The 14,549-nt window shown below is 47.7% G+C and overlaps 1 protein-coding gene across 1 annotated transcript in view; it reads right to left on the bottom strand.

The window, feature by feature from the left end:
- Slc22a3 (solute carrier family 22 member 3) overlaps positions 1-14,262 on the bottom strand; it is a 96,586-nt gene extending 82,324 nt beyond the window's left edge. Inside the window, exon 1 of the mRNA XM_028866661.2 lies at positions 13,463-14,262. Within this exon, the coding sequence (XP_028722494.1) occupies positions 13,463-14,065 (603 nt within the window). The 5' untranslated portion in view covers positions 14,066-14,262. The remainder of the gene's footprint in view (positions 1-13,462) is intronic.
- Positions 14,263-14,549: the final 287 nt, after the last annotated feature.

Here is a 14,549-nt window from a genome sequence, read left to right as displayed (position 1 = left end):
CAGACCTGCTGAGGAGAGCCAGGACAGCTGGGAAAAGTCTCTTCTGCACAATGGACGTCAGCACATAAAAATGATGACCTCAGGGAGCCGACAGCTCCATTCCCCTGTTCTCTTCGTGTGCCAGGTCACCTCCCTCAGAAGAAGCTCCCACAGACAACAGCCCACTGCAGGCAGACACCGGCCGAGTGAGACTCGGAGCTCTCTGCCTGCAGAGTTCGTAAGTGGTCTTGACCACCAGATGAGTAGTCACGCCTCACAGATCCAAGGAGGAGAGAGACGCAAGGACGTGTCTTGTGTCATTAAGAAGCTGCAGTGTCCGGAGAAAGTAGCTTCTGACAGTTTGTGGCAGTCCACTCCAGGGTTAGCTTAGCTGTAGTTATAACAAGGGCCCCTTATTCTTTCACTCATGAATTTCCTCACAAATATTTACTAAGTGCTATGTTAAGCAGAGGGGTCAGAATGCCTGCTCTTTCGTGATGAAGAAGGCAGCTGTTCACACCATCAACACTTAGTGGGAAATGTGAGGCAGAGAAAGGAACCCAGCCCTAGGCCCAGGGTGGAGGCGAGGGTTGGAGGACACACTTTCCACGCAAGGCCACTTCTCAAGGGCATGCTAAGGGGGAAACTGGACTGACCCGGGAGGAAAGGAGAAAGGTTTGAGAAATGGAATGGACGTATACAAAGACCCATGTGAGGGTAGCTGTGCCTCACCGGGTCCAGGGTCACAACCTGAAGAGGAGAGGAGACCCCCGCTGTGCAGCCAGTGAGTGGGCAGGATCACCCAGGGCCCTGTGTGCCAGACAAGGGAGGCCAGGAGCCACCTTCCTGATGTTGTGTTAGTGCCTGTAGCCTTACAGCTCTCCATCTATAGGAAATGGAGCAAAATGCAGCAGTCAGAACCGGCTCACCCAAAGAGTTAGAACAGGCAGTGGTGTACATCAGAAGGTTGGTCTCTTGGGGCTGGGGATGTAGTTCAGACGGTGGAGTGCGTGTCTAGCATGCAGAGAGTCCTGGGTTCAATCCCCGGCATCATATGAACTAGATGTGATGAACTCTTGTAATCCCAGAACTGAGACAGAGGGGATGGGAGAGGCGAAGGTATCAGAATTTCAAGGTCAGCCTGGGCTGCATAGAGTTTGAGCCGGCCTGCTATACTAGAAAAAAAAAATTAAAGTTCTCTTCTCATCCATAATCTCACATCCCATTCAGGTTAATTGATGGGAGGGAGTGGTGCCATTCCTACGTACTTTCAGAAACGGGTTCTTTTCCATCTAAGGAGTCCCGTCGTCCGTCGTCCCCCCCCCCACCTCTATGGGTTCAAGGTTCACTGCTACAAGTGCTAGAAGGAAAGAACAGGGGTGGGATGCAAGGGGGGGTTGTTTTGGCTCTGGGCCCTGCAGTGCCATTTGAAGTCTTCCCAGTATCACTGACCAGTGCTTGGTCACTTTGTCCTACAAGCCGCAAAGACACTTGGATAATGTGACCCAGCTGTGCATCCCAGAGGGAAAGTCCTGGTATTCTCAGCCTCAAGTGTGAATTACTGCCTAAGACATTAGTGCCCCTCCCCCCTTTTTTTAAAAAAAAAAAAAAAAAAAAAAAAAAAAAAAAAAAGAGGAAAATTCTTAGTAATCTATTACGTTAGACCAGAGGCCCACAAACTATAGTTCCGGGGTCATACCTGACTGTCAGCCTGTTCTCTGTTCCTTTCCAGGTTCCACTTAGTTCAAAAATCCTTACACAGTCCCATGAAGTCACTGCTCTGAGCAGCTGGATGGTCAGATACAATGTCTAGACACAATGGTGACTGCCCTGCTCACAGGAGACAACCACTAAGGAGGGGTTAGCTAGTTTGAGTTTCTGCTTAGTTACTTTTATGTCCTTGTAATCAAGTAACCAACAGAAGGAACTCAAGGAAGGAAGCACTTGCTTTGGTTCACGGTCCTTTAAGATTTAGTTCATCATGGCAGAGAGAATGTGGTAGAGTTTGGGGCAGCTAAAACACGCAGCTGTGGCCCCTCCCACCATGGTGCCAGACAGCAGGCAGAGAATTCAGGCTACAACCAACAGCAGATATGACCGACAGCAGATCTAGTCTTCAAAGGCCTGCCCCCACTGACCTACTTCCACCAGCTAGACCCCACACCACCAACGTTCCATAGTCTCCCCAGATAGTGCTGACAGCTCAGTGCCAGACATTCCAACACATGGGTCTTTAAGAAACATTCCAGAGCTAAGAAGACAGAGTCAGGCAGTTGCTGGACTCGCTGCTAAGTTGAAAGACAAAGGAGCTGGGTTTAGGCCCAGAGCCATCTGATCCTGGAAGGTATGTGCACCCTTTCCATTCTGCTACTACGATGTTTACACAAAACACTTCAACCAGTTGTGATGATGAATAGTGTCAACAGCATCTCTGACCACCTACGAGACATGTCGGTAAGGAATTTTCTAGATTGAATGAATTCAGACCCACCCTGGATATAGGTGGCACCCTTGCATGAGCTAGGGACCCGGGATGAGTAAAAAGGAGAGAGTGAGCTGAGCCAATGTTCCTCACTCCGTTTCCTGACTGTACATCAATGTGACCAGCTGCCTCCCGCTCCTGCCTCCATGCCCTCCACAATGGTCTGTGGAACCAAACCGGGAACCAGAGTGCACCCTTCTTTGCTCTGGCCAGGCATTTGACCCAACAAGAAGAAAAAATAAAAACAGCCATAGATTGTGAAGACGCCGCACCTGTCTGACATGCATATGGCTGTGCCTTTGTATAAAGCTCCTTTCCAAGCTCTGGCAAGATTCTCACAGTGTGGTTCAGCTAGGTCTCGCCCCCATCAGTCAAAGAATCTTCCTATCTGTTGTGCATCTCTGGGGAGTGCGAAGATTTGGGGGAATAAACTAAGGCATTGCATCAGATAAGACCCAGGACTTCTGCCAGGAGATAAAGGGACAGGCCACCTACCTCAGAGTCTGCAGGGTGGGTTTGGAAGATCCATTTCTGGTTTATCTTCCAGTCATGAGGTTCTCATCACACTCCTCATTAAGAATCAGAGTGTGTCTCCCTGGGAGGTCCGTGGACCACCTGCACGAACCTAGGATGCTCAAAAGAAAGAAAGAAAGCCCTAAACCCAGCCCCATCTTTGGATTCCAAACTCTATGGGTGGGACCTAGGAATGCACGGCCAGCCCTGTGCAGGGTCCCTCAAGGACCACAGAGGAAAGGATGATGAGGACGAGAGAGTGTGAAAAACCAAACACCAACCACTTCACTGGCATTTCATCCTGGACTCCTCCTTGTCCTCCCAGGCTGAGATCAAGGTCAACGTCCGTCCTGGCCCGGCTCACCTGGAACCCGTGAAAAAGTGCACCTCTCCACTGCCCCCATCTTGCTGTTGTCTTGGCACACTCTGCCCTGCCAGGCCTGGAGCTGGGTGGAGAAAGGATCTCACTCCTCTTTGTATCTCCAGCCCGGCCCCGAGCCTGGCGTGGACTGAATGTAAATAATTGCAGTGGTACTGTTGTTGATAATCCAGAACGCCAGCTGTCAGAGGAAGCAGGAAGGACTCTCTCACAGCCCCACAATGAAGCCCCTGTGGTGAACACTTTCTTGGTTGTTCTGGGGCCCACAAATGTCACCGGATGGTGCATCTGTTTGGTCTCTTCCTACCTAGACCACAGAGCAGACATTTAGTGGGGTGGCCCCATTCATTAGGGTCCTGATTTTACTCCATTAAAAAGACACGCTACTAAACCACGTTTGTCATTGGCTGAAAGAAATGGTTACTAAGATGGACTCAAGCTAAAGTGTTTCAGGAAATAAACAGAAAGCTCACATTTCCAATCAAAACAGACAAAGGCTTTAGTCACTCTTCATCCAGCCAGGCTGCCTAGAGGGGAGGCAGAGTTCCAGGCAACGGCTGTCTCTAAGCTTCCAAAGAGGTGAGAAGAAATCCTGCATGGAAGGAACCAAGCTGCCACAGAGATGACCAAGGACTGGGGACACACAGCCAACAATCATTAAACACACAGTAAGCCACAAACAAATCGAGAACACCAAGGACATCAGGTAGTCACCACACACAAAATAAGAGCAGTTGTGGGGAAATGAATTAAAGAGATGAAAAAAAAAAAAAAAAGAATAGAAAGAAAGCAGGAGAAAGCCACCAGCAAATGTCCAGGCATATTCCAAAATAACACAAACATCATCTGGTTAACATAAAAAGTTCAATGGATGGGTTAAACAGAATACTGGACACTGCTGAATGGAAAGTTGGTGCTCTGGACTAGACCTATACATACAGAAGTGGACAGTAGAAGAGGAAGTCCCGAAGGAAAGAAAAACCAAGTCCAAGTCATGTCTAATTAGAATCTCAGAAGGCAAGGCTAAAGGACGGAGAGGCTGCCCTGGAGGGAGAATGGCTGGGTGTCCTGTGGAAGAGATTAAAGGTCCAAATGCAGAGAAAAACCTAACGATTCACTCGAGAAACGTTGACTGAGTGCTTAACACATGTCTGTTGTGTTTTGGAGGCAACTCTCCCTGAGAGAAAGCAAGACTGACTGACGATGGACTTCTCCAGAGCAAAACCAAAGCTGCGTGTCATGTCCACACTCTGGAAAATGGAGTGAGGGCTAAGAAACAGTCATGACTAAAGAACATTGGCTCTTTCTTCTGAGCCCTCAAGGTATGTAGAAGCAGGATGGATGCCTGTCCTCCTTGACCCCATTTCCTGTATCCACCTCCTCTACTTTGGTCCACTTGCCTGCTGAACTCTGCACACAGTCTGGTGAAGCACCCAGGGTGCTGGCATTTACACACCTGATGCTCAAACCTATATCAGCCTCTTCCAGGCTGAAGATATGAAGACAAGACCAAGGTATTTTAATGTCACCATTTACAAGTATACTGTTCCAGAACCCCCAAAAGGTGACCCAAAGTCTCCAGTGTCGTTACCTCGGGATGTAGGTCCAGCACAGATCACCCCATAATGAGATCACCCCCAAGCAGGAGCAGCATCTCCTAGGAACTAGTTTGTATGTCAAACAATAAGGCCTCTCCAAGCCCTGCCCCTTGCAGAACCACACCTGAGATGTGAGCATCGGCAGTCTGGGGGAGGCTGCTCAGCTGTGCAGCCTTCCCGCCAGTACCAGAGTCTTCCCATTTAGAGAACACACCGGTACACTGACAATGGGCTGAGGGACTCTCTATCTTCCCCATTTTTCATGTCAATGAAACTTTTCCAGTCACTTTACCATTATGTTTATTTTTTCCTTTCTTTTTTGAAGTTTTTGGTTATCATACAAAGCAAGAGGTCCCATGACGGCACTGTCATCCGTGTGTGTTTTTTGTTTTTTTTTTTGTGTTGTTTATTTTACCGAGACTGCTTTTGTTTACTTTCTTCAGCGTGAGTGGCCGGACCTGACATAATGGAACCCATCGAGCTGGCCCTTTGCCCTAGAACTTCCATCACAGAAGGACGGAGGAAAAGACAACCAAGGCAGGGACCACTCACCTGGAAAGTTAACTTTCAAGACTAATGATGAAATAAAGAGTTACAAATATAAACAAAACCAAAACGCATTTATTATCTACAAATATACACTAAAGCAGTGGTTCTCAACCTTCCTAAGGCTGTGACCCTTTAATACAGTTCCTCATGGTGTGGTGACCCCCCCAACCATAAAATTATTTTTGCTGCTACTTTGTAACTGTAATGTTGCTACTGTTATGAATAGTAATGTAAATATCTGATAAGCAGGATATCTGATATTTGACCCCCAGAAAAGGTCATTTGACCCCAAGGGGTCATGACCCACATATTGAGAACCATGGCACTAAAGGTGCTTTTGAAAGATTTACTTAACAGGAAGGGAGGAAATGAGACATCCTATAGAATAATGGGTGAATATAGTATGGATATGAACAAAGGCACACACAAGCTACATAAAAAATATAAACTAATAATAAAAAGGCAGACAGAGGACATTGGTTAATACTAATGTTAATACTAATCAAAAGACGGAGAGCAGTGGCTAAACTGAAGTGTCCTAAGTTTCTTAGATTATCTAAGAGAAGGTCTAGGGGGCTAGAGGGTTTGCTCAGTGGTTAAGAGCACTTGCTTCTCTTGCAGAGGACAGAGGCTCTGTTCCAGCATCCATATGGCAGCTCACAACTGCCTATAACTTAAGTTCTAGGGGATCTCACACCTTATTTTGTGGCCACCTGTACACAGTGGCGCACATAAACTCACACAGGTACACATACATATGCATAAATAATCCTTTTTAAGGTGCAGGGAGTCCCTGCATTAAATTTAGGCTTTGTTAAATAAGCTGGGTGAAATTTCCAGGAGTAATCACCAAAAGAGGTGAAATAAAAGAGCTAAACTTCCAACAAATAAAAGAAGGAATAAAATGGAGTAGGAAAAGCAAGTCTAACTATATTTCTTCCATAGAAGGAAATGCACAGAAAGGCCAAGATTAAAGATCTAATAAGCCCAAATTCGCCAATTCCCACAACACATTTAAAGAGATCAAGTGCCACACTACTTAAGGAGCACCAAGCCTGAGACTTGGGTGCTCCTGTCACCAGCCCAGGGTGCTACTGGGACACAGTGGAATCTTTATGGGGCGGGGAGCCTAGGGACAAGGAAGTACCCTTGAAAGCAACGTTAGGATGCTGGTCCACACTGCTTCCAGACCAGCACACGGAGGACGTCAGTTATAGTTGCCACGCACAGACTTTCACCCCAGGAGCTGTCTCATCACTGGCCCAAGTGATGTGGTCAAATGACCAGGGCTGAATCCTCTGAAACTGTGGGCCAAGACACAGCTTCCTCTTTCTAAGTTGATTGTTTCTGATATTTTGTCCCAGAAATGGGAAGCTAACTAACACATGGACACTGAGGCACATTCAATAAAAGCAAAATCATCTTATGTACATTTTATGAGCTCCATATTAGAATGTGGGAAATTTGAAATTCAAGGTAACAAAAGGTTAATGATAAATATTAATCAAAGGAAAGATGGAATTGCCATATGAATAGCAGATGATATAGATATTAAGACAAAACATACCCTGGATCTCAGATCAGATTTTATACAATAATAAAAACTTCACTACAAAGAATTTTTAAACTCTAAATTCACATGCACACACATTCAGTATAATTACATCTCATATAAAAAAAAATCCTAAATCTAGAAATTGAAAAATGCTGTGTTTTTGTAATTAGTGATCACCAGCGTACAAAAAGTTATCTCAGACATAGGATGTTTTAACAGTAGAACTAGCTAGGTTCAGCTGTTGAATGTCTATAAAATGCTGCTCCTTGTGGATAAAGACCAAGCATTCTTGCCAAGCATGAAAAGAAACACAACACTTGACTTCTGACAAATCTACAAAGCAATGCTAATAAAAAAAAAAAAACCTAAAAATTCAGTATCATAAAAACCACATTCTCTGACCATATCACAATGAAAAAGAATGCAAAAATTTTAAAGAGGAGTCAGCCTAAATTAGTTTAATAATAAGCCTCTAAAAATAAACTGTGAGTCAAAGAAGGAAGAACAGCGAGGATTTAAAATACTGAGAATGGAATCACAGTTAACATACACATTTCAGCAGGGTAGATGTGATGGTGCAGGGAGACACAGCTCCAGAGACAGGAACAGCAGCCAGGATGGACTCCTCTGGAAGCAATGGAGGCAGGAAGTCCCCTGAGGGACCTGGAGCAGGTCACTGGCTGCAGAGGAGAGCTAGAGACTGTTGGCGACTGTACAGAGGATGAAGAGGAGCCCACGTCACGGGTGACAATCGAGAAGGAAGGCATGGAGCTGAACATGACAGGATGGAGAGCTTCCCCACAGCGGAGAGGAGCAGGTGGGAACACAGGGACCATGTGGAAGAGACTCCCATTGCCCCAGCCAGGCACAGAAGGCCTTCCTCAATGTTTTAACTTTCCTTTATTTCATCCTTTTATGCAGACTTATTTTGGACCAAGTACACTATGTATGTTCATGGGTGGGAGTTTATATGTTGAGAGATGATTGAATTTGTAGTTCCTCCTATAACCTTCAATCAACTTGTCTATGTAGAGAATCTACAGAAAAGTACCTGTGTTCACACACAGGTTCCAGATGACAGGTCTCCTTCATTTGGTTATTAGCTGGAGCAACATTGGAAGCTCTGAAGTTATTGTACCTAAAGGCACCTGTCTCCAGGGAACTTCCCTCCCCTCCCCTCTCCTCCTCTTCCCTTCCCCTTCCCTATCCTTCCTTTCCCTCCCCTCCCCTTTCCTTCCCTCCCCTTCCCTTCCCCATCCTTCCCTCTCTTGTGTTCCCTTCTCTCCCCTTCTTTTTCTCTTGTTTTTTGTTTGTTTGATTTGAGGCAGAGACTCACTGTATATCTAGGCTGGTCTCCAGTTAATAACCTCCCTTCTTCCACCTCCTGCGTTGTAGGACTGCGGCCACCGGGGCCAGCATTCTAGGGCAGTGCATGAGTCACTGAAAGACTAGTGTCTATTTAGGAGCCTTTGTACATAGATGTAACTTACCAAAGTGCTTCGTAGGCCCTTGGCCAATGCTTATTTTTAAATTTCTCTCTCTCTCTCTAGAGTCTTGCTGTGTAACCAGACTAGCCTTGAACTCCTGACCCTTGAACTGCCTCAGCCTCCCCAAATACAGAGATTACAGCCATGTGTTATCACACCCAGCATGCACAGCCATCTTTATTGTTTCATAATAATTAATTGCATTTGTGTTTTTATGCCAGGACATTGAACAGCTCAATGAAATAGTCTAAGAGGTTTTCCTTCAAGCCAGTGAGATGGGTGTGTAAAGGTACCTGCTGCTAAGCCTGATCCCAGGACCCACATACTGGAAGGAGACAACTGATACACGTGGTTTTCAAAAGAGTAATTCTTCCAGTGGGGGCACTTTAAGGGTATGGACGTCTTGGTGTAATTTATGTTATGTTTTGAGATGGAGTTTTGCTGTTGTGCCTAAACTCTTGGGCAGAAGTAACTCCTCTTCATCAGACCCAAGTACCTGGGACTATAGGTATTGCTAACTCACCTGGCTTAGTTGCATCATTATTTTTAATGCAAGAAAGAAAAAGCTCCTTGCTGATAAAATTTCATTCCTTAAAGCTCCCAGCATTCTTACTTCTCTCCTGTGGGACCAGTAGTCACACAGTCATGAGCGTTGAAGTGAACTCCTGTCAAGGTGACGCTATTGCCACACAGAGCCTTGATTCCGTGCCCCAGATAGGAGCTGAGCAAGGAAAAGATGGATTTTTATTGGTGCTGGGGTTCAATGAGGCACACCACGTTTTATGACCTTCCATTGTTCCATGTATAGGTGCAGCTCAGACAACAACATACATCTGTATTTGCTCACAGACTAAATCTAAGTGCTGCTTTAAAAACTACACATTTAAAACCTTGTTGCAGCGCAGCCAAACAAGTTCCTAGAAGCAAATTCATTGCTTTAGATATTCACACTAAAAAAAGGGGTTGAAAATTTGAGCTGAGCATCCAACTTAAACTGGGAAAAACACCCCCAACACATAGTAAAGAAGAGAAAATAATGAAATGGAAAACAAATGATGCCCAAATTGGGTATTTAAATAAATAGCATAACAGGTTCTCCAATGATCAAGTTAATTCAGCAAAAAAGAGGGAAGACGCATTCAAACAATACGGCAGTACAGTCTATCTAGAAATTTTAAATGTACATTTTACCTGTGTGTAAGTCTGTATACCACATGCATGCCTGGTACCCACGGAGGTGAGAAGAGGAATTTGGATCCCCTGGAACTGGAGTTACAGATTATTGTAAGCGGTCCTGGGAATTGAACTTGCTCTGGAAGAGCAGCCAGTGCTCTTCATCACGGAGTCATCTCTCCAGCCCCAGTACTTCTTTCTAAAGTGCCAATAGAAAATTAGAGACCCTGCCTGGGCCAGAATTATGGCTCGGCCAACTCCCTCCTCCAGCACGTACAATAGCCCAGTAATATGTATAGTAGACCCTTAGGATGCCAGCACTGTGGGGGATCACCCTACCCAGTTGGCCTATTATCTGAGGAAAGGCCCTTGGGGGATGAGGAGGAAGCCTGAGAACAAAGCAACCAGCACTCTCCAGCAGATCACTCATATCCCCCGCCTTCCTCTTGTTTTAGAAGAAAAGCATGGAAGAGCAACTGTTTACCTGTGTGAAGGCCCCCTGAAGTGGAAAGACGATCTCCTGATGCTAGCAAGCATTCAAAACCCCCACCGTCTTAAAGGCTCCCTCCCTAGGTAGTGATTTGAAACACCCAGTGAGTAAGGGCTCTGACTCAATGTTTGCATTCCATCAGGGCTGATTCTGACCCTTATCTAACAAGCAGACGAGGTTGAGCCACACAGAAGAGTCCATATGGAGGAGCTCAGCGTAGGTAGGAAATCCCCTTGAGTAAGGAGATGGCTCCCAACAGTCCTCCAATTGACAGTCACTCCTGACTGAGCTCCTTGGAGTTCCTTCCAGTTGTTAAGAAGCTACTACGGCCATCCAGCCTCCGAAGTGACTGCTCAACCTTGTTCCCATCAGGATGATAAGGACCCACTGCACCAAATAAAGTCACAGCTTCCCCAGCAGCCAGCCTGACTGGATGTATTCCCTCCCAATGCCCCTGTGGGAGCCCACAGAGGTTTCCTAGTGAGATCTGAGCTCGATTTACCAGCAGGGCTGCACAAGAAGATGATTGGACCACGGGCCTGGGTGCCAGGTGTTTGGAAGGGTCTGCACTTGGTTGTAACTAGCAAGAGGGAGGTCTTTTGCCTCACCCCTTGGCATTGTTATAAAAAGCCCTTTTGAATAAAGTTCCGGGACACTGGATAAGGATCCAGGCCCTCTGGAGGCTATCCTATGTTTCTATCTGTTTCTCTCCCCTCTATCCTTCTATCTAAATCTCTCATCCTTCTCTCCTCAAGAGTACCCAGGTAAAGTGGGGGCATGTCCAGAGGACCACCATAGTAACGGAGAACTAAGATTGACCCGTGGCAACCTCCACAACCATATGGGACCTGGCAGGGTCTCTAACATGGCCAGCCTCAGCTCTCCCTTCTTCAAAGCTAAGACAAATCATATCTCCCCCTATAAGTATCACATGCAGCCTGTCTACGTCCACTTCGTCCAATGTGTACCCTCTTTGTAGATCTTAAACTTCAGGTCTGAAAATATACTCAGTTCATAACGTCAGCTGAAGCTAGAATCACAGTTTTGTTCATTGCTTTGAGAGTGTCTACAATAACAAAAATGAATTTGCTCACATTCAAAATGAAGGAAAGCACAGGGAAGCCTGGGAGGTTCTGAGAGACTCTGAGTTACTTTTGGTGGCGAGGCTTCCAGGATAGATGCAAGGAATTGCCTCATGAGAGTCAACACTTGAAAGACAAGCTACAAGAAGTTAAAGTTATTTGGGATTTGAAAAGGAAATCTTTCTGGGAGGTTTCTAAACCTCATCTGCAGCTTTAAGGAAGGCATGCTGAATAACATCGTAGCTTGCCCCTGAAGAAGTCTGATCGATGCTCTGTGCACACTGAGATGTCAACTGCTAGTGACTATAATGGCCAGCACAGGATGAGAAAGCCAGACTGAAGAAGTTACTTGACAGACTGTAGCCACACAGACCCCTAGAGCCCGTGTCAGGACCATTCTGCACCGTGTTTAAGAACTGTCAATCACTTGACAAAATCCTATCAACCCCAGAACCCCAGCACATTCCTGAAGTACCAGTCAGAGTATCTGCTCACAGATTTTTATGACCTTCTTCTTGATGATCCATCTTGCCCATGGATCACATTCATTCATGTCTACCTTTCTAGAGGGGCTGTGCATTTTGTTTTGGAAGGCTTTTTACGGTCACCTTTTTAATAGAATGTGTATGTGTGCACATGAGCATGCATGCACACTGGGGGAGGGTGCACGAATATTTCAGTGTGTTCGTGTGTATGTGTGCATGAAGAAGTCAGAGGATAACATCTTGTGTTTTGAGGCAGGGTCTCCGGAACTTCCCTGAGTAGGCTACCATACCCACAGATGGTCTTACGGGAAAGAATAGCTTCGTAGAGCCGTATCCCAACTTAGACATGATCACCAAGGAGAGAGAAAGTACAGAAAAGGCAGTCCTGCCTGCTGGTGTCTCACTTTTTGTCTAAGCAAGTGTTTTGGACAAGAACTAAGAGATGAAAATTGTCCTCCACTTCCCTAAGTATACGCAATCATCTTACAAAGATTAAGTCGAGCTATGACTTAGGCAAAATCCAATAGGACTTTTGTTTCATCCCTGTGGACCCTGGACCCGGTACCTCTGAAGCACTCTTTTTTTTTTTTTTTTTTTTTTTTGGTTTTTCGAGACAGGGTTTCTCTGTGTATCTTTGTGCCTTTCCTGGATCTTGCTCTGTAGACCAGGCTGGCCTCAAATTCAAAAAGATCCGCCTGCCTCTGCCTCCCGAGAGCTGGGATTAAAGGCGTGCACCACCACCACCCGGCCTTAAAACGTGAAAACCCATAGCCTTACAGCGCACCATGCTGGAGGGTGCAGAATCAGACTTAAGTTAGCGAGAGAGAGGGGAGGGGAGGGAGGGAGGGAGGGAGGGAGGAAGGGGAGGGAGGGAGGGGAGGGGAGGGGAGGGAGGGGAGGGGAGCGAGGGGAGGGGAGGGAGAGAGAGGAGAGAGAGAGAGGAGAGGAGAGAGAGAGAGAGAGAGAGAGAGAGAGAGAGAGAGAGAGAGAACAAGTTTGGGGATTGCCCGGACTCCAGCAGCCACCACAGCGCATGGAGATGGGTGCCCTCCTGCTGCCTTCCTATAATTTACTAGCAGAAAATACCGTAAACTCTTGTCCACTACCCCAGCTTTCCCAACTTCTCTTACATTGCTGCTCTTTGTCCCCAAAGCAGTTTTACCAAAATTATTGCCCGGGAAAGTCTCGACCTTTGTCCCCTGCGTTTCAGATAATCATTTGGACACTGGAAAAAAAGTTGTGCCGTCTTCAAGTCTTCTAAGTCGATTCCCCCTTCTCCTGCGCCCCGCTGGAGATAAGCCAACCTAGATGTGCCAGCATAGTTCTACCTCGCCTGAAGGCGGAATCCTCAGCCAAGAGGGGACCCATAATCTCCAATCACTGTGCAAACATATCTCAGTGACAAGTGCGGAGGCAGGTGTGTGTGAAGCTTCTCCGAGTTGGCTTCTAGGAAAGTTTTCCTTTTTACCTGAAGCCAGATCATCTCTTAGCCCACTCTTTGGGACAGGGACATAAACAAAAGATTTTCCCAGGTATTTGCAAGGCGGCACTTGCAAGCATGGGCTGGAACCTGGTGGGTCCCCAAAGGTGGTCATCCGGTGTGTGGGTCCCTAAGTCACAAAGACTCCAGAGACCTAACCTGCTCACCCTTGCAGTGTGGCGGTGAGATGAAGCCCAGAGCCACGCTTACCTGGCTGACGATGGTAGAATGGGTCTCCACATAGCGCCAGTTGCCGCTGCAAGGCACCAGGGGCGCGGAGCGGTTGGGAAAGGCAGAGAGTGGGTCACAGCTGAGATCGGTGCTGGCATTGGTGGCTTCCAGCAGGTAGCGGTGGCAGTGGCCTTGGCCTCGGCGTTCGGCCGGGGTGCGGAGCTCGGGCGCCGTGAGGTTCCACTCCTCCTCTGGGCTCCAGGCGCAGCGCTCGGCCAGCTCGGTGGCACGCGGCCCACGACACCAATAGTAGTCCGGCTGGATGCCCAGGAAGACCACGCCAACGAAGAGGAAGGCGAAGGTGATACCGGTCAGGCACAGCAGCAGGAACACGCGCCGCTGGAAGCGCCCGAACTCGCCCGCCTTCCTCAGCGCCTGGTCGAAGGTGGGCATGGTGCGCGCCGGCACCCCGCGTCCTGCCGCCCGCTGCTCCGCCAGCAAGTGACCCGCGGGCGCCGCCGCCCGCAGCTCTGTACCCGCCGCCCCCGCCTCGCTCTCTCTCTCGCCCTGGCAGCCCGCCCCGGGCCGCTCCTCCCGCTCCAGGCTCCAGGCCTCCCGCCCGTTCGCGCCCCGGGCTGGCATAGACCTGGAGAGCAGGTTGGGGTGGGTTTGTGGCAAGTGTCACTGTGCACCAAGGCCTGGACCTGTAGCCTGCCCTAAAATGATATCCCGGGTCGGAGTTCCCTGAGTTCCAGGATCACCCAGCCTGGGACTCTGCAGACTCCAGGAATAGCTTTCAGTGCTCTGAGGCTGCTGGAGCCGAAGCCTCTGAACTCCCAAGGTAACAGTCAGCCAGCTCCAGGAACAGGGCTTCACACCTGCCCCTGCCTCATCACGTGCCTAGAGCCCTGGGTGGGATGTTGGCGACACAGCAGATATTGGCTAACTATACCAGCAGGACAGAGGGACAGCCCACAGGGCTAAGAGATTTGCTTAATCCTAAAGTTCAAGAGGAGAAAGGACCGCCTTAAGGAAAAGTCCTTTGCATATATTCGCATCCTGAATCTCTGGGAAACAGTGATGCTTAGTCCGTTTGAATCCATCATAGCGTCTTTGCTGCCCCTCA

This window comes from Peromyscus leucopus, chromosome 8a, assembly GCF_004664715.2.
Source record: "Peromyscus leucopus breed LL Stock chromosome 8a, UCI_PerLeu_2.1, whole genome shotgun sequence".
Taxonomy (NCBI): Eukaryota; Metazoa; Chordata; class Mammalia; order Rodentia; family Cricetidae; genus Peromyscus; species Peromyscus leucopus.
This window is presented reverse-complemented; position numbering and strand designations above follow the sequence as displayed.